Genomic DNA, 23,211 nt, shown 5'->3' with positions numbered 1-23,211 from the left:
ATTCATTTATTTATTTCCTCTGACAATGAGCACCTGGTATCATAATTATTTCAGAAGACAGCATGGGGATTCATATTTTTATTTCATGTTGATTTTGGTATTTGGTCTCGGTGCTCTGGCTGTTGGGACGTACTGCAGCTGCTGGAGTCCCTCTGAGCACACATTTTCCGAGCTAAGCAGAAACCCCACTGGCTCTGGCGGAGACCCGCGGTGCTTTGAAAGCATCTGCCGGATGCCTACGACCCCACACCGACTTAGCGCCGCGAGTTTCGCGCCCCAGAGGCGACGCTGATCCCGAGAGGGGCCGGGCGTCCCCATCCCCGCGGCCCCGGAGCGCTCCGAGGGTCGGTCCCGGCGGGCTGCGCGGACACCTCTCTGCTCCCGCGGGGAAGCCCCGGCCCGGAGCGCTCCCCGCGGCGGATCCCGCTGCTGAGCCCCGCTCGGGCTGTGGGAGCGGCCGCGGGGTCCCGGCGCCGCCCGCCCCGCGCTGCCATTGGCCGCGGCCCCCCCGCTCCGCCGGCCGCACTTATAGCGGAGCTGCCGCGGGCGCCGGGAGCCGCCGGGATGCGCGCCCCGCCGAGCTTCCCGCGCTGGGCGCTGCTGGCCCTGGCGCTGCCCGTCCTGGCGCTGCCCGCAGAGCCGCTGCAGCTGCTGCCCCACGGCGAGGGGCGCGGCGATGCCGCCCTGGAGCCCGGGGACGATGTGCGCTCGGCGGCGCTGGAGCTGAGCACGGCGCTGCACTTCTACGGCGCGGCCGTGCGCTCCCTCTATGTGAGTGTGGGGCCCCCTTTGGCTGCCCGCGGCTCGGAACCGCTCCTGGGCACTCCTCGGGGAGCTTTGGGTGGGTGCGCGGTGGTGCTTGTGGGTTGCGTGAGTGCCGAGGTCAGAGGTCGGTGCAAAGAGCTTAATTTTTCCAGTTGTGTTCAGTCAGATATCGGGCCGTGTTAATTCCCTTCTCACACTATGGCCGGGCCAGATTTTTCTAGGTGCACAGCCTCCGCTGGGAGACAATGCAACAGATAGTAGGAGCGCAAAGAAAATGCAATCGATTAGCTGGAATGAATGCCATCCCCAGGCGCTTTCTGCACTCATACAGAGTGTTCAGCGCAGAAACATCCTCGTTGTGGTCTGCTTTGTGTGTTTCAGCATGCCAGAGTCACAAAACTGAAATAGGGTGTCCAACCAGCAGCCTAACCTGTTGGAGACTTGCACCTCTAAGTACTGGGAGACCTTTCTGTTCCTCAGTGTCTTGGGCACTCCCAGGTGTTCGACTTTGATTCTCTTAAAGCATCTGCGATGGTCTTGCACAGGCCATAATGTCTCTGTGAAGAATATGTGTGGCCTCCTTGTTTACAAATTTATAGAGTGGAAAAGGTTGAAGAAATATGTGGAGACAATAAGAGTGATCAGAGGAGGAAGTCCATATCCATAGTAATTGCAGGCTTTGGGCTGCAGGCACATCTCAGCCTTGTGTGCGTGTCTCACAGCTGAATCTGCATCCCAGAGTGCTGTGTGCATGTGTATAGCTGATGGAGGGTGTTCAGTATTTGAAGGTGGGATTGATTGAAAACAGATTGTCTGGGGCAGAGCTGCTCAAAAGCAGCCATAAGGAGAACAGTTTAAAATGCCAGCATGTCTTCTGAACACTGCAAGGGTACTGCACACTTTATCATTGCCTCTTTCCCCTTAAGCCCCACTTAGGCTAGCAATTGAACATGCTGAGTAGCATGTTTAGAAAGGTTTTGGTAGGGAAGGCACAATGTGTTTAGTGTATTAGTCTGGTAAATGTCGTCTCACCTCCCTGGCCGGATAAAGCAGTGTGGTTTAGTATTATGGATCTAAGAGACAACTCAGTGGATTAACCTGCATGGAGACACTTGGGAAACCATGTGATTGCAGTCATTCAAAATTTGATGTAGTTCCCATGCACTTGAGTTTGTTTCATGGTACTCACTGAAGATATAACTTGCTTACACTACACTGAGGTATATTAGTGCTGACACTTAAGTTACACTCCTTTTCATTGTCCATACTGCCACTACTTAGATAAATCCTGATATCATATCTGAAATCTAAAATTTTGAGGGATTTGGGTTATGCTTGTGTGGAAAACGGGTGTTGTTCACTGAAGCTGACTGAGATAAAGTATTAGGCAGAGTTCAGACTTCAGTTTGACCCTTAGTTCATTGTCTTGCCTTCTGTACTCTAATTTGGTCACTGATTAGTCAAACCACATAAAAATACACTTTTAAAAGCACAAAAATATTCTTGAAACATAGTGGACTGTATATTCAGCTACAGAGAAGCAAAGATTACAAGTATCATGTCAAGTAAGCCACAGAGACAGGACAGAGTTTTCAAAGAGCAGTAAATTGACTTACCAGTCTAGGTTTCTTTAGTTTAATGACCCTGTTACTTGCCCTGCCCTCAAACAGGAACAGTTCTAATTAGTTTTTGCCTGAAAGAATAGCCATGCAGTGTCTATTTCCAAATCACTTCCAGGGCTCTGCCAGCATCTCTCAGTACTAAGAATGGGCAGTTTTAATGAATGGCATTTCAGTATCAGTCTATACACTATGCAGAGACTTTTTCTTGCGCTGAACTTTGTGCAAGCATTGCAGAACAGAAGCACAGTACAGACTTCATGGGGGTAGGGAGAGGAGAAGCATACCTGTTGAGGAAATGTACTGAGCAGTTTTTAATGCATTTTCACAATACACGTCTTTATTGTATATTGGCAGTGTGTATTTATGAAGCTCTACAATCTTGCTTGGCTGGAGTATCCAGGGTATTGCTAGTTGGTAGTAAATATTATCAAGCTGATACAATTTACATTTGGTGCACATAATTTTATTTAGAAATTTTATGTGGATTCTCTTTCTACCTTTTTTAACAGTTGAGAAGCTGAGTTGTTTAAGGTGGCTGCACACAGGAATAGAAAGGCAAGGCATTTTGTGAAGTGATTGTTTAGTACCAAGTTGTCATAAAATCCCTGGCAACAAAATCTTCTCTCACAGGCAGAAGAGAGCACTTTTATTTCATATAAGTGGAAACAGACTTTCACATATTGTAATCTTCAATATGGTGCTTTTGTCTGTAAGATTTATAGCGTTGAACTCTATCACTAACCCGTACTATTCCATTTGTTTTAATAGCACACTTCTATTAAGGCTTTTTCAGTTTACACTTAAACTCACTGGTGTGGAAAAATTGAAGGACTAGGGATTACCTCCACTTAGAAAAGAATTGAGAAACCTCTAATGCAAGCTTGGTTCGATTTTTTTAATCCTTACTTTTATTAACTCCTTAAATTAATAGTTGGTCATGTTTGTATTGGAAAGCTTTGTTGCCTGAAGTCAACTGTCACTTCATTATAAAAATAAATTCAAATTTTCTAAACATTTTTTTATGCAGAAATATTCAAGTCCATAAAATGCCTAGTCATTGAACAGGGAAAGAGTGCTTCATTTTTTTAGAAACTTTAATTTTTTGTTGTACATACAGAGATACAGTTTTTCTTTTAACAGAAATACTCCTTACTTTGAATTCTTCTTCTCACTTGGTTTTCAAGGTGGACCTATAATTGTGTGTGTGCATTATTGGTTCTGCTACAAATCACAAATGTATGTTAACTATGTGTGTAATCCAGTTTAACATGCTAAAAATACATCTATGTTAGTTCCTGTCAATTTAAATAGTGTTATACCCTAAAAGGAAAGACTACTCTAAAGCTTGTCTTTAGACAACGCCCACCTGAGGCCTCTTTTCCCCCCTTTCCCTTTTGACAGGAATGATGCTTTGATGGAACCCAGTACTTACCCCAAATTACTTCTCTTTATTTTGGGATTCACACTTAATCCTATGTTTGTGACCTTGAAAGAAGCAGGGTGAAGTTAAAGGAGTATTCACTGTCTTTGTCAATATAAATGTGTTGTTGAATCTGAAAGCTAAAAACCTTTTTTTTCATTATTCGTGAATTTCTTTTTTTGCTTTAAAAATCTCTGCACAAATTGAGCAGCTTGTTTATTTATTTTCATGTGATGGCTTGCAAATGTTTTCTGGTTTATAGAAACATTGCCTTAAAGCTGAACTGTCTCACTTAAAAACTTCCTTTAAAAATGAGGTTTGCATTTCCTTAATAAATTTACTTTTTACATTAAATATTTTAGCAAATAGGAAAGATATAGCTAGATGCATGCCACTAAGAGGTGAAAAGAGGAGGGCCATTTCTTCTGGCTTCTTCTTTATTCTGCAGTCTTAACTATTCCTGACTGTATTTTCTCTTAATGCTGTTTTAATCCCTGCCATAAATGGGGGATCATGAAGCTGCAAAATCTGCACACACCAGATCTGATGAACACCGTGGAATTTGTTTAAAATACCTCAAACTCCAGTCATCTCTCACAAGAGGATTTAGGAGAGGGTAGGGCTGTTTGTGTCCAAAAAAAATGTAAGAAAGCAGAAGGAAAACTTTTAACTTCCACTAAATTTATGACTTTAAAGAGGGAGTGCATCTCTTTGCTAAAAGTTCTTAGCAAACAGACTGTAATGTCCACCACTCTCCATCCTGTCTTCCAGTGGAATAGTATAATTGGTGGGTTTTTATGTTTTAGCTTTGCTTTACAGGAATATGAAGCCTTTTCTAGTGTGTACAGATGCTGTAGGAGTTCTGCGAACATTTCTGGACTAGATTTCTCTTATAGATCCAACTCCAGTTGTAGGGTCTGTAATTAGGCAACCCATGCTGTCTTTTTAGTTTTTTATTCGTCAGATCTATAGCTCACCTTTAGGGTCTGTGGCCACTGTCAAATCATGAATGAGTAGTATAAAAATTTTCACATTCAGCTTCTTCTCCCCCTTTCTAACATGACCTGCTTTCCCAACATGTTTGCACAAATTATTTACTGCTTATATACCTTAGATATACTGTTCATGCATAAAACCAACTCACCTATTTTTTTACGATTTTAATGATCTTAACTTTATGATTTTCATAAAAATCATAAAGATTTTTATGATCTTAACTTTTTAGTATTTTACACTCTAGCTACACATGAAATTGTACATCTGCAGAAAATACAGTCAGCATATGTCGAGCCACTTTTAAAATAAATTCTGATCTACTGTGGGAATTATTTGCCAAGTTTAGCTAATGGTTTGTGATAAGCATTATCCAGTTATACACCAAGCTGACTGACCGCTGGTCTGTGACATGCTCTGACCCTCTGGATAGCCAAAGGAGAGTTCCAGGTACAGGTGTTTCTTGTGTCTGGAGGAGTGCTCTGTATCGTGATTGTACTACACTTTTTTCTGATTTACTGTGTGTAGCAGCAGTGGTGGTCCAAATTTTAAAGATGTTGCCAAGGCACAAGTAGCCAGCATCCTTGATGGGCTTGCACAGACCACAATTTCTGTGTGAAGAATATGTGTGGGCTCCCGCTGGCCTCCTTGTTTACAAATTTGAGTGGAGAAGGGTGAAGAAATATGTGGAGACAATAAAGAGTGATTCAAGACAGAGGGCAGCTCTTAGCCAGGGAGTGCATGAGTAGACTGGTGGTCTTCATTCTGGAGGAGAAATTACATAGTGGGAGAGACTGGGTAGGATTTTTGTATGTCCCAGTACAAAAATTAGGGCCATCAAATGAAGGTGGAAGCCAGACTGAAAACAAACAAAAGTAGGAGAGACCTGAGTCACAAATTCGTGAAGTTCCTTTTTATGGATTCTGTGGATGCACAGAGTTTACAAATAAATATGAGAAAGACATCCACTGAGGAAAAACAGTCAAACCACAGGGAATCCCTGGAGGTGGATGCAGTTGGAGGCACACTGGAGAAATATGTGCATTGTCTTCTTTTGCTGTATCTCTAAGTGGCAGGCTACTGTGCTAGGTGGCCTTGGAGTTTGAGTCAGCAGCCATTCTGACCCACTTCTAGGCAATGTAAAGATTTTATCATGTTGACAGTATCTTGACTGTGCAAAGAGATCCAGCAACAGTTTGTTCTTCTTGGACTTACAAGAATCCTTTCTGTGGGAGATTGCAGTTTTAATTTCATAGCCTATAGTGACAGTTCTGGGACCTCTGTCCCATTTCGAGTCCCTTGTGTATGTGGCAGCAGCTCTAGAGTGAGCACCTGGCTGCCTGCAGGTAGCCAGATGGGTCCTGTTAGCAGGTAGTCCAAGAATTGGAGGTGGATTTGTATGTGGCTGAGTCAGTGCCAAGCACAGCTGGTGGAAGGGCCAGGCAGAAAAAGCTGTGTGTGAGTGCTTTGTGCAGACCCTCAAGGCCTGACACCTGCAGTCTTGCTCACTGCTTGTATGTGTGAGAGCCAGCTCTGTTTTGCCAGTGGAGTTTGGCTGTCACACTTGGATGTGCCCTAGCACCTATATATGTATGTATTTGTCTCAGTTTTAATCAGAGGTGGCTGACTGTGAATCCTCATCTCAATGATGGGTTGCATCTCCCTGAGTCAGTACCTATGCATTTGCAGACCAAGAGTTTCACTTACATATGTAAATTCCTTCCCCCAACCCCCTTCAAGGATTAGACCCCTTTTCCTATCATAGTGTGTCAGGGCACTCAGCTGTAAAGGAATTTATAGTGTGGCCTATATCTGCTGTGGAAATTCTGTCTCTCAGGCTCTATAGCCTCTGGTACAAGAGCAGTGCTCTGTGCTCACAGCACTTCAGAGGGAGCAGCTTGTAATCCTTGCACAGTAGCAGAGAAGTTCCTAGGAGGGTGGCTGTGGTGAAGTGAAAACCAAAGCAGCCTTGGCCAGGCAAAGAGAAATCTGTGTCTTCCCAAAAGACTTTCACCCAGGCTATTACAATATATAAGCATGGAGCAGGTTTTTTGGGTTGGCATTTATGTGTGAATTAATTCTTGGCTCAGAAATTCTATCAGCTTCTGAAGCATTGGTGGGAGGGTTATGTATGTCCCTGTTGGAAGAGACAATAGGTGTCTGAAATTTAAATAGCTAAAGTCTTTATCTAGGAAAAAAAGGCTGTTCCATCTGTAGAGATGACCTCTAATTTTGGGCAACTGAAATCTCAGGACTCCCGACATGGGATAAAAAACACACAAGCTAAAAAAAACACAGTGAGTTTTTAAATACAAAACTGACTTTTGATTCAATTTCTGTTGGAATTAAAATGAAAATAATGTGATCTAGAGCACATGTGTGGGAGACAGTTGTATGAACAATATTTGTGCTATAATTTTCATCTTTTTGTTAGATTGCCACTAATGGGATTATTGCAGTGAATGAACCCTCAAGTGAAGAAAAATACCTTGGTCAATTCCCAGTGAGTTTTGGGGCTATTGCTCCTTTTATGGCTGACCTGGACACAACTGATGGACGTGGAAATGTGTACTACAGAGAAGATTCATCCTCAGATGTCTTGCAACTTGCATCAGACTATATCAAAAGAGGTTTTCCTGAGGCTGCTTTTGATCCCAGCAGTGTTGTTATTGTTACCTGGAAGCGTGTGGCTCCTTCCCAGGCAGCAGGAGAAGATCATGCTTTGGAAGAAAAGGTGAATGTTAATCAGAGCTTTAAGTGATTTTGGACACATGCTCAGCTAAAGTGTTACAGTGTTGTAACACTAACCTATTGCTTTGTAGACTTGAAGTTCTGTGTGTTTAAATTAATTCTGCAGACCTAATAATGTACATCATCGTCAAAATGGCTGCAGCAAAATAGAAGTTTCCACAACTTTTACTTGAGATTTATTTTAATAATGTTTTATTAATTCAAAAGGTAATGCTTGAAACTACATAGCTGATTTAGTTGTGTTTCCTAATGACTCTTACTTTGAATGTTAAATGTGTTGTGATAATAACTGAACCAGAATATCCTGACCTCTCTCTGTGAAATGTAATCCTGCTGGCTTGCATTTTTTAGAAGGCTAGTAATTTTGACACCAAACTATGTAAAATCAGATAACTGTATGGACTAGTAGGGTCTTAAGCCCATTTGAATAGATGATATTGCATTTAGCAAAAGCTCATGTTTTGTAGCTAGTATTGGGTTAAGAAACAGCTAAAGGTAATTTTTATTATTATTCACAAATCATTTTCCCCTTTTTAAACCATGAAGTTACTATCCTGCAAGGACATGTAACTTTGTATACCATTATCAAAGTTGATTATAAAGTTTGTATTACAGTTATCAAAGTTGATGAGAACATTACTTAACACATCTTTTTATGTCAACATCTAATTTTTTTTGCTGAACTTGGCACAAACATTGTGTTTATAGTAACAATACTGCACCCTGATAGCAATGAACAGCTGATGTCTGAGGTGCTGTCCCAGTGGTTCCTACAGCAGGCAGGAGTGTTCCAGTGGGAAATGACTTGAGCAACATGAAACTTGAACTTCAAATATTCTGTTTACAGAATTTTTTATTTAGTCTAGCACATCACTTCTGTTATTTTAAGGAAATTAAATAGCGTCCTATAGCACTCCAGAAGTTAAAATTGTTATGCTTTGGGCAGCCTATCTGACTATTTCCTACAGATTTAATTAACTTTTGATAACTTTTTCTTTTTAATGAAAATTCTGATTTTCATTTTGCATTTAAAAAGAAAAAATTACTTTTTCTTAACTATTTTGATGTGAGTAAAGGTGTGTTAATTTTTTTTCCACAGAGAAACACATTCCAGACTGTCTTAGCCTCTTCTGATTCCAGTTCCTATGCTATTTTCCTTTATCCAGAAGATAGCTTGCAATTCTATAGCACATACTCCAAGAATGGCAATAAAAATATTCCTGCTATCGTTGGCTTTAGTCAAGCCTCTACAAACTACTATTTTTGGGAAGAGCCAGGATCCTACAATGTCATTGCTGAAGATGAAGACAGCATTAGAAACCTTGTCAAGTATGCTTTTTTCTTTGTTTAAACTCCTCAAGAAAACATCAGAGTTCCATGGTTTTCTTAATTGTAGCATGAATCAATGAGAACTAATAAGATCCCATTAGCCATTGCATGAGAAGTCACAAGATCTGCCACTGATAAATATCCACCCTGTTGAGGACTTTGGTGTAATTTGTTAAAAGTCCATATTCCCATTGTTACTGGTAGGAATTCCAGTACACTTAGTTCTTCTGTAAGTAGTACCACTTAGACTTCATAATCTACCTCTTCATAATCTATCCAGGGCAGGTTGTTTTTGTGAGTGGTGTTTGTGAAAGAAAGAGTGAACTAGCAGGAAAGGGAATGAGCTAGAAAGTTTTAGTAAGTGGTGGCAAGATCTTTGTGGCCCTAAAATCTCCTTCTGATCTCGTCTTCTTTGGAGACAAGAAAGTTAGAAATTCTCAACAGAGCTCTGGGTGAGGAGAAAAAAAAATTGTTACCCAAACTGTCAGGGGTTTTCCACAGCTGAATAAACTGTACCTGTAGGGAAGTATGTAATGTAGGTAAGATCATTAGACAGTTTTGTCCTGACACTTTTCAGTGAAGGATAACATTGTGTGTAGGCTAGAAATACCACACAGCTTGTTTTATTTGGCCTGTGCTTCTATTTGACAGAAGCAGCAATGCTGGGAAGCAGGGCATCTGGGTGTTTGAGATTGGTAGCTCATCTGACAGTATCGTGCCTGCCAAAATCAGCAATATTTTGGAGAGCGTAGAGCCCAGCGAAGAAGACCAGGAGATGACTTCTAAGCCCTTTATGTCAGACTATGGTTCCACTGAAATAACACAGCAGTATATCACAAGTAGCACGGACAGCACTGAAGAGGATCAGCACCTTGTCACATACAGTGTTCCTCAGCTAGCTGCAGAAGACTTTCTGACTTCATACCAAGATGTAACAGGAACACCTTCAACTGAGTCTTTTTACAGTCCTCAAAATTTCCCGACAGCAAAAGCTCCACCTCGCCACTTTCGCGTCCAGCAGTTCCCCCCACAGCCACCTCAAGTCATAGATGTGGAAGAATTTGATGAAACTGGAATAGGTAAGGTCTTTTGTGCAGTTGAGCTTCTTCTAAGCTAGACAGGCTGCAAAAAAGACATGTGAAGGAAATTGAATTACCAAAAAACCAATGTTTCGTTTGCATTCGCTTAATATCTGAAAATCTGGACACGTGTCATAAGTTTGTGTTATTTATTGAGGTGGTTAATTTTGATGTCACCTCAGATGCAGTTTTTGTCAGTCTAGTAAACAAGTTCCCTAATCAAGCTCACAGACCTTTCTCAGATGTGTTACTGAATACAGATGATTTAATAAAGGTTGGGAATAGAAGCTGTCATAATTTTTTTTGGCTAGGGTTTCATGGCCTCAAGTCTTAGAGGGTGGAACTAGCAATTCTGAGTTCTAATAAAGCATTTCTAGAAATTTCAGAGGAGTGTGACTGACAGCCCAGATGTTAATTGTTTCCTGAAGCAGGTGTGAGAATTGTGATCTTCACTAAATAATAGGGTAAAACAGTTGGGATTATAGGGTGCATCAGTTGCTGCATGGTCCTGGGTACTGTACTGATATGTTTTGTTCTAAAGTTAAAAAGTCCCCTTTTTGTTTTGATTCAGAAACAAGGACAAATTAAAATTATGTGTTTAGCTTTGACAGGAATTTTAACTGATCTGTGTTAATGTAGATCTGCTGAAGTGAGAATTAAACAGTTTTCCAACTAAATAATTCAACAGCTGAAGCCCTGAGGTTTACTACAAAATAGTAGGTAGTTTTCTGCATATTGCAAGGTTAACCAATACCAATTGCAATAGTTTGCTTTCCTTAAAGAGAAAATAAAAATCCGGTCAAGTGAGCCCAGAGATACTTTTAAACTAGTCCAGCGATATGTGAATACCACAGTAACTGCATGGAATATAAATGTCTGGTCTTATTTTCCACAGTGTTTCGCTACCACACAGATGTCCAAGAGACCTGTGCTAACAACCGTCACCAGTGCTCTGTTCACGCTATTTGCAAGGATTATCCCAACGGGTTTTGTTGCAGTTGTATTGCTGGCTACAAAGGAAATGGCAGACAGTGTGTAGCAGAAGGTAACTGGTTTGAAGTTTAGAAACATAAGCAACAATTACATATGGAGCTCTTGAATGAGGTGACCTGTATTCAGTTTCAGAAAAGACCTGATAAGAACTTTTTGAAAGACTTATCACTGGGATATAGTGAAAGGCATTTGAATCAGTGAGCTCTACTTTTCAAAATGGTTTTTTGAGCGAAGTAAATTATTTTGAGTGGTCAATTATAGGCTTTATGCATTTTAATGTGACTTTCTGGAAAAAATAAACTTCTTCTATAACTGACATAATTTAAAAGAAAACGTAACAGCCAGTGCTATTTCCTAGAATTAGTCATGAAGTACCAACGTGTTATAATCTGATATGGTTCTCACTCTAGAAATGGACAGTTCAAAGTGATGAACAAATTAACTTTGATCGTTGAACCAAAGAGCATGGCTCCTCTTTGATTCTTAAGCTGCTTTACTAAAGGGTGATCTGCCAGATTTCTGTTAAATACCCATTTAAACTTTGTTCCCGTGTAAAACCCATGAAGGAATTTCTTATGTATACACTTGTAATCCTCATAGTGATTTGGCTCAGAGCATAGATGCATTTCAGCAACTCAAATAGTTTACTGCAAGACTGTGTTTTATAAACCAGGAAAGCAAAACCTAATACTTAATTCAGTTTTATGAACTGAAAGCTTTCCATAGAAAGAAAAGAAGGATCTGATGATAATGAAATTAAAACTTCCATTTAGGAAATTATAAACAGGAGAAAATTAGCAATCCAAAATAGCTACTTCTGTGTAACACCGACAGTCTTCAAAATGGCCAATAGTTCAGAGCCAAGAAATGTAATAGATTAGGATAACGGGTAAATTATTCTAATGCCTAATGGCATTAGTCTCTTAATAGGGAATAAACAAATTTGCATTCAGTGTGTATTGATATGAAGTGTGATCTTAAGGAGTTTGTTTGCCACTTATTGCCAGATAACTTTATAACACTGTTACAGTGTATCTTTGCAGACAGAACTTTCAATGAGGATAAAGAGCATCTCTTCAGGCAAATTTGACCATTTAATCATCCACATAAGACAAGACCCTTGCATGTGTCTACATAAGCAAGTGAGCACATGGCAATTTCTTGTCTGAATTCTGAGTATTTGTTTGCCATTTATTTCAACACTAAGCACTGAACACTGCAAACACTCTGGACATGTTCCTTGGAGAGCATGAGAATGCTGTTATTTGGTTCTGATGTGTTGCATTGATTCGCCAGGTTCTCCTCAGAGAGTCAACGGCAAGGTCAGAGGAAGAATCTTTGTAGGAAACAACCCCGTCCCAGTTGTGTTTGAGAACACTGATCTCCACTCCTATGTTGTGATGAACCAAGGACGTGCCTACACTGCCATCAGCACAATCCCAGAGACTTTGGGGTATTCTTTACTGCCTCTTGCCTCTATTGGAGGTATCATAGGATGGATGTTTGCTGTGGAACAGCAAGGATATAAAAATGGATTCAGCATTACTGGTAACTTCTAAATTAAAGTAATGTTCAAAATTGTTATGCTTTCCTCTATCTTGATAGAAAAGGAATCTGTATTTAGAATCAATATAGGGTGAAAACACACATCTATTCTGAGCTGCAAAATGGTTTTTTTTAATCAAATTTCTCACTGTTTTTCTTGTTTACAATATATAGACAATGGACCTTTTAATTTACTGTCAGTGTACAACAACTAAGTGTGTTAGAGAGAAGATTGACTTGGCAGTTTCTCTTCAAGAAAGTGATTTTTAAAAAGATTTGTTAGGGGAATTGTTACTGGAGTGTACGTAGTTACTATAAAAAGCTTCTCCTACATCTTCAAGAGCTTTAACTTGTTAAATCTCTGATTGTACGTACCAACAGAGCAAAAGAGAAACAGTAACCTGACCTCCTGAGGGTCTGAAGCAGTTTACAGAAACAGCTGCTGCATGACATGCAAATGACTCTGTTAGCTAGTTTGAGGGAAACCCCTGCTCACAATTTGAGCTTTTGAAAAGAGATTAAGGCCAAATCTGGTTGGTTATGCTGCTGTGAATTCAAGCTGTAGATTCAATCTGTTCTAGCAGAACACGTGTTTCTCTTGAAAATTTGATCCTTTACAGACTTGTAATATGAATTCAGTTGAACATAACTTTTTGGTTTGGGATTTTCTTGGATTTGGTATGTTTGGAGCTTGTTCTGGAATTTACAACATACATTCCACTTGGTTTTGATTTGGAAACAGATGTACTGGATTTTGATTTTTTTTTTTTTTTAACTCTGTGTACTCCTAATGGAAATTTTCTCTAAAATTTCCTTTTAAATGGTAGGAAAAGACCTACTGCTATAAGCTTAGTCAGAACTTCTTTTTAATTTTATTAAAAAGAATGCCTCAGGGCAAGGATTTATGATTTATTATGTGCAGTGCTTAAAAAAATTGCTTGCAGTATCCAAGTATATTATCAGTATGCCTCTGAAAGTTATTTCATTAGAAAAACAAGACATTAGCAATTTTGCTACATCAACATTTGCAGACAATAGTAATTTATATTTTATCTATTAGAAGCAATATTTGGAATAGAAGGAATTGGAAACCTCTATTAAGTTTAGTGTTAAACCAGTTCTCTTTCTTTAGGTGGTGAGTTTACACGGCAGACAGAAGTAACTTTTCTTGGCAACAATGAGAAGCTGGTTGTAAAGCAGAAGTTCAGTGGCATTGATGAGCATGGTCACCTCACCATCAGCACAGAAATGGAGGGCAGAATTCCTGAGATCCCATCTGGGGCATCAGTCCATATAGAGCCCTACACCGAGCTCTACCACACCTCTAGTTCTGGTAAGGTTCCATAAGAATGAAATGATGAGAATGTCCTAATCTCTGCTTTGTGCACTATCTGAAAAACATTCTTTTATTACCTTTTTAACAAGTGTATTTAGGACTCTTTGACTTTTAGAAAGTTGCATTTTGTCCCTTATGAAAAGGTTTCAAAAGAAGGTGGATTTTGAGTGGGACAATGCAAATATTTCTAATATTTTCATCAAAAAAATACAGTTTTAACTTTCTCTGAACTGTTGTTTGCAAAACACTCTTGATTTCCCTTTTTGCTGACCTTTTTTTTTTATGCTGTTCATGGCAGTGTACAAGGGGTACACTTGGGGTAAAGGTTTTTTCTCTAAGTCCACAGCCTGTACTTTAGCCCTGTACTGGCATATAGCTTTTTGTGGTAATGTCATTAAGTGACATTACCTGTGATCTTTGTGACATTAGCTGTGAGCTTTGATGAGACTAAACCCATTGTTTACCACTATCTTCGTTACAATGACTCTGCAAGCATTTATCAGTATTATTTGAGCTGAATTTTAACAACCAATTGGAAATTACCTCTCAATTCCCTTATCAGTTTCCCACATTGTCTCTTCAGTAGTCCTCTCTCTCAATTCCTTTATCACAGATCCTAGGTTTCCTAAGAGAACCATTCTTCATTCACTATTTACAGGGCAATCTTGTTTTGCTTATTTTGCTTTCCTCTTCCTGGATAAAATGATGGGTGTTTCAATACAGAAAGTGGAGAGGTGAGGTTGGAGTGTTGCTGTTGCTGTCAAAGAGATGAATACTACAGATGAAGCAGCCTGTTGTGCACCCACATGCACATGAATTCTGGAGATACTGCACTTTTCTCCAAGGGTGCAGTAGAGCTAGAAAATATTGTGGTTACATCATCACTGCCTTATTTTCACTAATATCCGAGTTTGATAGCCAGTGATGAACCTGCTTGTGCTTTGCCTTTTGTTTTGGACTGGGAGGAGGAGGAAGTGGAAGCAGCAGGAAGCTTCTGCTTTGTGCTGAACAACTTGAGAGTTTGGGCAGTATCTGCTTTACACAACAGTTGTCTACTTGGCAGAAATGCTGTTCCCATGGAGGTAAAGTCAGGGGCTGGAGGGAGATTTCCTTCTGGCTGGGTTTGATTTACCAGGACTCAAACAGCTGCATATCTGCTGTCCTATGGCATATCTAATGGACTTAGCAGAAATCCAGCTTTAGCCAGCTGCTGCAAGGGGATTGATATAGGTGTGTTCTGGTGTCCAAACAAAGAATACTGGTGTTCTGAGGACCTTTCCTACAGTGGGAAGATCCACAAGCCCAGATCTTTTAGAAGAGTTTTGTTCACAATTTTTCCTAGTATAGAAAACTGTTATGAAGCATGCAGGAGCTCTCAGACATGCAGCTTCTTCAGGTCTCTGTTAAAATCCAAGGCTAGTAGCCTACAATAAACTAAAAAGTGGATGTAGTTTAGGCTGGTGAGATGACTGTCCTTAGCTTGGAGATCTAAAAAGGAACCTAAAGCAATCTGAGTTTGCTGAGTTGAATTTTCCTTTCATTACTTAGAAATTCACAAAGTTGAAATTTTTAAATATGTCAAAATATATCAAATTACTCATTTCTAAAAACTGTGAGCCCTGAGAACAGAGTGAGTATACTCCAGTGCTTGTTCCTTTGCATGGAAATACATCCCCTTTTGCAGCTTCTAGCCTTTGAAATTCCCATTTGCACAACACAGACTGCATCCCAAGTCTACAGATAGCATTTGACAGGGTGCTTTTGGTCTCTGCTCTGATCAGTGTGTTTGCTGTCGTGTCGCAGTGATCACTTCATCGTCCTCGAGGGAGTACACGGTGACAGAGCCAGAAAGGGACGGAGTGGCTGCCACCTACACGGGTGCCTACCAGTGGCGCCAGACCATCTCCTTTGATGAATGCATCCACGATGACACCCCCCATTCTGCTCCTGCCACTCAGCAGCTCTCAGTGGACAGCGTGTTTGTCCTGTACAACAGGGATGAGCAGATCCTGCGATACGCCATGAGCAATTCCATCGGCCCCATCAGTGGTACGTAGTTTATATAGGTATACAAATTTTGCCTTTTCTCTTTTGTAAGCAATTAAGAGCAGTCATCAATTTTTTTTAGCCTGCCCTAGATGGGTGTTAATGAATTACACAAATTAATTTCATTATTTAGTAGCAGTCCAGATCCACCAGTGAAGGAGAGAAATGGAATTGTTGAAAATTTGTATTTTTACTTGAGAAAGAGAATTTAAGTGATGCTGTGTTGTTGAAATTCACTGGGGTTTATGTCTAATTCCTTGAAATACTCTCAATACACGACCTTGAATCTATTCACACTTGGATGCATGGAGTGTGTTGTTCATCTTTACCTAATTTGTAGTTCCTTTATTCATTTTTCTGGGGGGGGACATTTTCCCCCAAAAAAGAGAGAAGAGAGCAAAAGAGGGGAATGAGATTTACCATGGATGAGTTTCTATCATTTATCTTGAAACATAGCATTTGTCTTTGAATTGTAGGCTGCTTTTGAAAGGTATTTTTTAGATGAGCTGTCCAAGCTTCCACTAATAGCAGAAAAAAAGCAAAGAGATTATTTGAAAATGCACACCAGATGAGTATAAAACCAGGCTGTGTTCACTTTTGTTTGTTACAAAATAAAGTTCTGCTAATTAAATGAATAAACCAAGCTGTTAGGAATCGTGTTTTGAGTCTTGTGTCAGTGACTGGAAAATGAATTTTCTTTCTATCTTGTTCTTTAGAGAGGTTTTTGTGGCTCTTTTTTAACTCAGTAGTCCTCTGTACAAGTAACAAGGAATACAGGTGCTATTAAATACATATCTGAGATATCACCTGCAAGGCCCTTTCTTCCTGGTGCAAAAAATGTGTTTCCTTGTTTAATGTGCATTATGAGCACATTAAACCTGGAAATGCATTAAACCTGGAACCTCATTCCTGGCCTTGAATGGGTGCTATTACTTGGACAGAGTCATCAAGGCTAAATATGGTCTCTCTTGGCAGATGGTTCTGCTGATATTAACCGGAATCCTTGCTACACTGGCACTCATAACTGTGACACCAATGCCGTGTGCCGTCCGGGAACTGGGAATCGTTTTTTCTGCGAATGTTCGATTGGCTTCCGCGGAGATGGAAACGTTTGTTACGGTATCAAAACACTTCAATACATTGCAAAATGAAAGCTAGTGTACAATTTATATTACTTGGGGTATATTGACCCTCAGGGCTAGCCATTCCAGCAAAATGAACTGCCCTGAGAGGCTGATTTTAAGGTTAGAGGGTTGCTGGGCTATGTATCTCCATAATCAAAGTAAGCAGGTTTGACTGTCTTGAAGAGTATGTTTTCCTGTCTTGAAAAGCATCTATCCCACCCAGTTCATCTTTTTATAAAATACGTGGGAACTTAGTTGTGAGAACTTTACTGTAATGCAAGTTCTGGTTAAAATGAGTCAACTAGGTTAAAAGGTCTCAAGGGAGATGAGAAATAGGAAATGCACATGCAGACAGAGCACAGATATGTGCAATTCATTGAAATCAGCTTTTTCACAATCTACTTTGAAAATCCATTTCTGTTCCAAAAGACTCATATTTCCCAGTTCATTCTACTCTGTGTTCCTAATGTATTTGGGTTTTTGCCTTGCAATCAAAGCACAGCACTAATACGTGTTTTCAAGAAAAACGTGCATTAATGAAATGTGTCATCTCTATTACCTAAAAAAGTTTGGGGGGCTTTTAAAACCCAAAGCACAACTCTCCTTCCACCCTAACCTTTTAAACAACTTGCTACTGAAAATGGTGGCATCACTCTGTGCCTTCCACTCCTCTGATGCTGTGAGCTGGGCAGCAGTGGGTTAGAGATGTCTATGAATAATGAAGGCGGAAGCCTTTCCTAGAGTTCATGCTCCCCCAGTAGTTATCATTGCTTCTGCTCACCTAAGGTTGCATTTTCTTTGGCTTCTCTTTCTTCTGCAATTTCCTGTGGTATCTCCTTATTACTCCATGATAGAACTTCTCCTGCTTTGTTTTCTTCTTTTTGGTGCAGATTAACTGAGGTCACAGTTACCTCCAAACTTATTTTCAGGTTATTAATATCTCTTAAGAGGTATGGTCTGTCCAAGCCATGGCCTAAGTACAGGAGACTGCTATTAACCTAGAGTTCCCCAGTTTCTGGTTTTCTGGCATCCATATTAAATGCATTTTTGTAATAACTGAGATCCTTTTAACACCCTAGATATTGATGAGTGTTCAGAGCAGCCAGGGCTGTGTGGCAGCAATGCAGACTGCAACAACCAGCCGGGAACCTACCGCTGTGAGTGTGTCGGGGGATACCAGTTTGCGGCAGATGGGCGGACTTGTGTCGGTGAGTTTCATGTTTCTGAAAAGCACTGCCCACCAGCCCTTGGGCTGTGATCCATCTCACAGGGATAGAAAATACTGCTTCATGATCTGTGCTGATCTTTAGTGTGAGTGGGGTTCAGGACTTTGTACTGCAGCTCATGATTACCGGGTTTTCCTGCATTTTCTAGGCGCTGTGCTTTGGACTTTTTGGGGATTTGTGTTTTGCTGCTTATGTCTAATCCAGAGTTCAATTTAACAGATGAGATTTCAGTTACAAATTCATCCCTTGGACAAGATAGTGTACAACTCTAAACCAATGTGTCTTGGCTATTGCAGACTTATTCTGAAGTGATAATTTATCATGATAAAAAAGAGTTGTAGCTGCAAATCACTTCACTGTTAAAATATTTGCAATTTGGCTCTTAGCTCTTTTTTAATGGACCATTAAAAATCAAATTCAGTAGTTGTCACCTAAACTAGTTTATTTTTCTGTCATTTAACAACTTTTTTCTGGAGGAAACCTGAGTTAATCTGTATTTGCTAGACTAATGTTCTCCTAACAAGGGATATATTTTCTTTTTCCTCTTTGCCCTGTTTTTCACTCAAGTTGTAGAAATTCCTTTCAGAAAAAGGAATCCACAAATGGTAGATAGAAGAGAGATAATGACAAATAACAAAAAAAGGATAATGACTCTACCTCTAGAGCTGCAACTGTCAGGATAGGATGGAGATTTTTTTTTTGTTAGAGTCTTTGCAATCTGTAATTCTCTACCAAAAAAATCTATACACACTCTTCCAGTATGGCTGGAAGCTTTATACTACCAGTGTGGCTGGAAGTTCCTCTTTCTTTTGGAAAGAAGTGATAACAGCTGAGGATTTTTTGCTTCTGTTGTGACAGCTTTGTGGTGGAAGTTTAGCTACCCTTTGATCAGCTAATGCATCCAGGTCATTGCTCATTATAGCAAAGACTGTTCTTCAGCAAAGAGTGAGGAGCCTTCATCTTACAGCAGAGAGATGCATTACTTTCCTGGAGTTTGTGACTTTGCATGCTGTGTATTACACTCTCTCACAAGCCAAATTTCTCTGCTCCAGTATGAATTACAATTCATGTCTGTTCCCTAAGTCACAGTACACCCTAATTCTCTTTCTCACAGAACAGTCAGAAAAAGCAGCTCCTTCTACCAAGGCCACTGGAAGGGATAGGGTGAGATGTGGAAGAGCAGCTTTATGTCCCTTCCGTTATGTCCAACACTGAAGTTTTGTGACTTGGACCTGAAAGGGAACATTCTTCCCTCCAGCCATGACCTCACCAGCTTCACTCTACCAGTTTCCCATGAAGCTGATGTTCCACTTTTAGCAAGTGCTAAGTAATTCCTTGCCCAGCTTGAAGGATTTCAGTTTGATCCCTTCCTTCAACTAAAAGCAAATTGCATTTTTAAGGCTAAAGAGAGGGAAGATAAACTCTAGTTTCCCAACTGATTGAAAATAGATGTCATGATAATCTTTTCGCGGTCGAGGGTCTTATAACCTACCAAGAATATGAACCCCAAATGGGGCAACAGCAACCCTCTGTGCTTTTGCAATTTGCTCTGGGATAGCAGCTCTGACTCAGCTCCTTTGGAACCAGCCCTTTTTTTTCATACCAGCTGTGTGATTCACTAAGTAACTTTATAAGAGAGTTGTAAATAAATCTTGTCCTCCTCTTTGTAGGATCAGAAACAGAAAGACTTGGAGACTCCCTCTGAGCTCCAACTCTTACCTTATTTATCTATAATACTGTTTTTAATGAATTTCTTTTTAATCTGAAACTTATTTCATCAAATAAAGATATTAATAATTCTAACAATGATGTCATTTTCTCCAGAGAAACAGACAAAATTAGTGTTTTCAGATATGGCTCTGATAGAAGATTTTTGTTATTTCCCTGCTGACACTGTGGTAGTTTCCATCTGTGTGCTGTGATGAAATGAATGTTGTAAACTCATGTCTTGGCCCCTTTTCAAATCCTTGTCATAACTGTGTAAAGACAGCCTCAGTGTTACAGCAGCCTCTGTTAGAGCAGCTGGAACTCTATTCCTAGATGTACACACTGGACACCCTATTTTCAGGCCCAAAATTTTTGTAGTATTTTACCTCTTCCTGTTTCCAGTACCATGATTTCCTTCCCTTTTCTCTGATGTTATAGGTAAGCATAGACAGAGCTCCAGCAATTTCTTAAAACAGTTTATGTGCAAAGTAGTGCCGTTCTTTCAGAGCCACAGCTGTGAACATGAGAAAGTTATGAAAAGCTGCAGGTCTGGTCCCAGATCTCTCCAGTAGTTGACAAATGTTTTTATCTCCCATTGAGTGAGTCACAGCTCCTATTTGTTGCCAAGTGACAGCAGCCCTGGGTCAGTACTAGGTTAGTGTAGCAGGTCATCTAAATAATTCCCAATGCAGTGAACTGGCCACTTAGCTAACATGTGAGTTAGCTCAGTGAGATGCCTTACATTTCTTCATTCAGGACTCCTTTTCACAACCAAAGCTGATATGGATATTGGGATCTGTCACTATGGTAGCTTTTCTGCCCCTTTCTATATTAGCAAGCACCTGTGAGGTGCTGAGGACAGTCAATTCATTGTAAAACATTAATAAGATTTAACACCACTGAAAGGGGAGATTTTAGAGGAAAAAAAAAGGAAGAAATCCCAATCCCCAAGCAAAAACCTCTCAGTTCCTTGTTTCCTTTCTCTCCTGTAATCTTTCACAGATGTTGTTCTCTTGTATGAACTTACTATGAGGCTTAGACTGAGAAGGAAAGTTCAGATTTTCATCTCCTCTCTAACACATTTAACCTGCAGCTGTGGAGCATGAGGTAAACCACTGCCAGAGGGGCACACACAACTGTGACATTCCTCAGCGTGCTCAGTGTGTGTACACCGGAGGGTCTGCCTACATCTGCACCTGCCTCCCCGGCTTCTCCGGAGATGGGCGAGCCTGTCAGGGTGGGTAGCACCATTTATTCTGGGGCTTTGATACTCTGCCTTGCACTGCTGGGCTGCTCTTTGCTGTGTCCTATATCTACTTGTCATCTCAAGTAAGAAATTTCTTACTCTGAGTTCCTGAGGCAGAAATTTTTATTAAGCATTTCTCTTTTCCTCCTCTCACTTTTGAATTTACTCTTCAATGTTTGATTCATAGAAGATCCAATATGAGACAATTGCAGCTGCAGACCTTTGTCTGCTGCAACTGTTTGCACTGTATTGGTTTAAGTTACAAACATGGTGAAACATAATACTCTGATTATATATTAAAAAAAAATTGCATTCTGTTTCATGTCAGCCTGAGTGCAGTGGGGGAGCTTTACCTAATTACATGTTGGAAACAGGCTAACCAAATCCTACTTCTCTTGCTATGTTAAGTCATTTCTTTGGGAAATATGGACATGTATGTATAAAATACTGTGTGAGTTAATAATGTCTATTACCCTTTGGGATAGGGGAATCCTGGGATTTGCTGAGATAGAGGTACTAAAATACAGGCATGCTTCCCCTTCCCCTTCTTCAGCCCCCTTTTTTTATGTCCCTTGCATTTCTGTACTAGATGTATTTCCCAAGAACTGTCTTTATGTCTAATCAGTTACCCTAAAATAGGAGCCTGAAAATGCGATAGGTTTGTACTTTATTTCATCACTCTGATTTGTCCATCAGAAGGAGCAGTCACCTGAGATTGATCTTTTCTTTTACAGATGTAGATGAATGTCAACAGGGCCACTGTCATCCAGATGCCTTCTGCTACAACACTCCCGGGTCCTTCAGCTGCCACTGCAAGGCAGGTTATCGTGGGGATGGTTTCCGATGTGTGTTAGGAGGTAAAATTCTATAGTACTTGAAAGTCGGACCAGAAATATAATTTGGGATTTGGAGGATATATATCTTGATTTTGTTACCTTCTGAAACACAGTGCCTACTTCCACATTGCTGTCTTTGTTCTTCTCAAGTCTTTCAGGTTTAGGACTTTACCAAGCTTGTGTCAAAACTGTATCTTGACTGCTATCACTTTTTCATTATGTCCTGTTCAATGTCCCATTTTATGCTTTGTTTATTCTATCCCCAGCAGTTTTCAGCCCCAAGCTGATACTATCTTTTGAAGTTGCCTTGTGTAAAGGTTTGACTGTGGGGGTGATTTGGTTTGCATACTCAGTAATCACTTACCATAAAATATCTCGAATTGTTGGCAATGCAAATTAATGCAATATTTACAGGAGAAAAGTGAAAAATGAGACCAAAGTCATGAGGCTCTTGTCTGCAGTAAGATCTAGATGCCTACATGCCACATACAGCCTCTGGTCTAGAAAGACTACAGTTTCCAGCTGGCACTTACTTGTTTCTGTATTTATCCAGATTATTCTCTATTTAGGAGGAAGTTCTTTACCCTCACACTTGTGTTTATCTGTTGTACTTTGAAGCTTGAGGTATAAAACTCATTTGAAGGTGTGCTAAAAAAAAAAAAAAAGAAAGAGGAAAGAACATTGTAGCACAACATAATGTTGTTATTTTACTTTAATTCAAAAGCATGGCAAACCTATGGGACAGCACTCAGGTTTTGTAGGTGGTGAATCTTTCAGCCAGGAAATAAACCCTAACTTCTCAGTATATTCAAACCAAATTCGTCTTCCTCTAAGATTCTTGCTGGTGGGCATTTCTCAAGAGACTGAAACTCAGACTGCAGTCAAGAGTAACAAGAATATCCTAGAGCCAGAAGGAGAGAAAGGGTTTGGGTGTCTTGGTTGGGTTGTTTTGTTATTTTTTAATAGTGGAGGTGCTTGCTTCAACGTGCTTGTCAGTGTGGCATGATGTTACCACCTGAGACTTAATCTTTTTATTTTGCCTCTATATTCCCTAATTCTGAATTTCTGACCTTTTTTTCCCCCACAATTGGATGCTCAGCTTTTGAAATCAAAAGGCAAAGAATTGTATGGAGGAGAGAAAGAAATCACAAAGCTGATTCTAGTTTTAAATCATATTTGCATGACAGTTCACC

At 40.2% G+C, this 23,211-nt stretch overlaps 1 protein-coding gene across 1 annotated transcript in view; it reads left to right on the top strand.

Moving 5' to 3' along the window:
- The first annotated feature begins 531 nt into the window (after nt 1–531).
- The window catches only part of NID1 (nidogen 1), a 43,395-nt gene continuing 20,715 nt past the window's right edge, over nt 532–23,211 (top strand). Inside the window, exons 1-12 of the mRNA XM_014267453.3 lie at nt 532–771; nt 7,235–7,534; nt 8,651–8,880; nt 9,532–9,959; nt 10,855–11,004; nt 12,249–12,500; nt 13,630–13,830; nt 15,637–15,882; nt 16,855–16,998; nt 18,083–18,211; nt 21,030–21,173; nt 21,917–22,039. Coding sequence (XP_014122928.2) covers nt 565–771; nt 7,235–7,534; nt 8,651–8,880; nt 9,532–9,959; nt 10,855–11,004; nt 12,249–12,500; nt 13,630–13,830; nt 15,637–15,882; nt 16,855–16,998; nt 18,083–18,211; nt 21,030–21,173; nt 21,917–22,039 — 2,554 coding nt within the window. The 5' untranslated portion in view covers nt 532–564. The remainder of the gene's footprint in view (nt 772–7,234; nt 7,535–8,650; nt 8,881–9,531; nt 9,960–10,854; nt 11,005–12,248; nt 12,501–13,629; nt 13,831–15,636; nt 15,883–16,854; nt 16,999–18,082; nt 18,212–21,029; nt 21,174–21,916; nt 22,040–23,211) is intronic.

This window comes from Zonotrichia albicollis, chromosome 3 (assembly GCF_047830755.1).
Source record: "Zonotrichia albicollis isolate bZonAlb1 chromosome 3, bZonAlb1.hap1, whole genome shotgun sequence".
Taxonomy (NCBI): Eukaryota; Metazoa; Chordata; class Aves; order Passeriformes; family Passerellidae; genus Zonotrichia; species Zonotrichia albicollis.
Note: the sequence above shows the minus strand (reverse complement) of the source record. Positions and strands in the feature narration are given on the sequence as shown.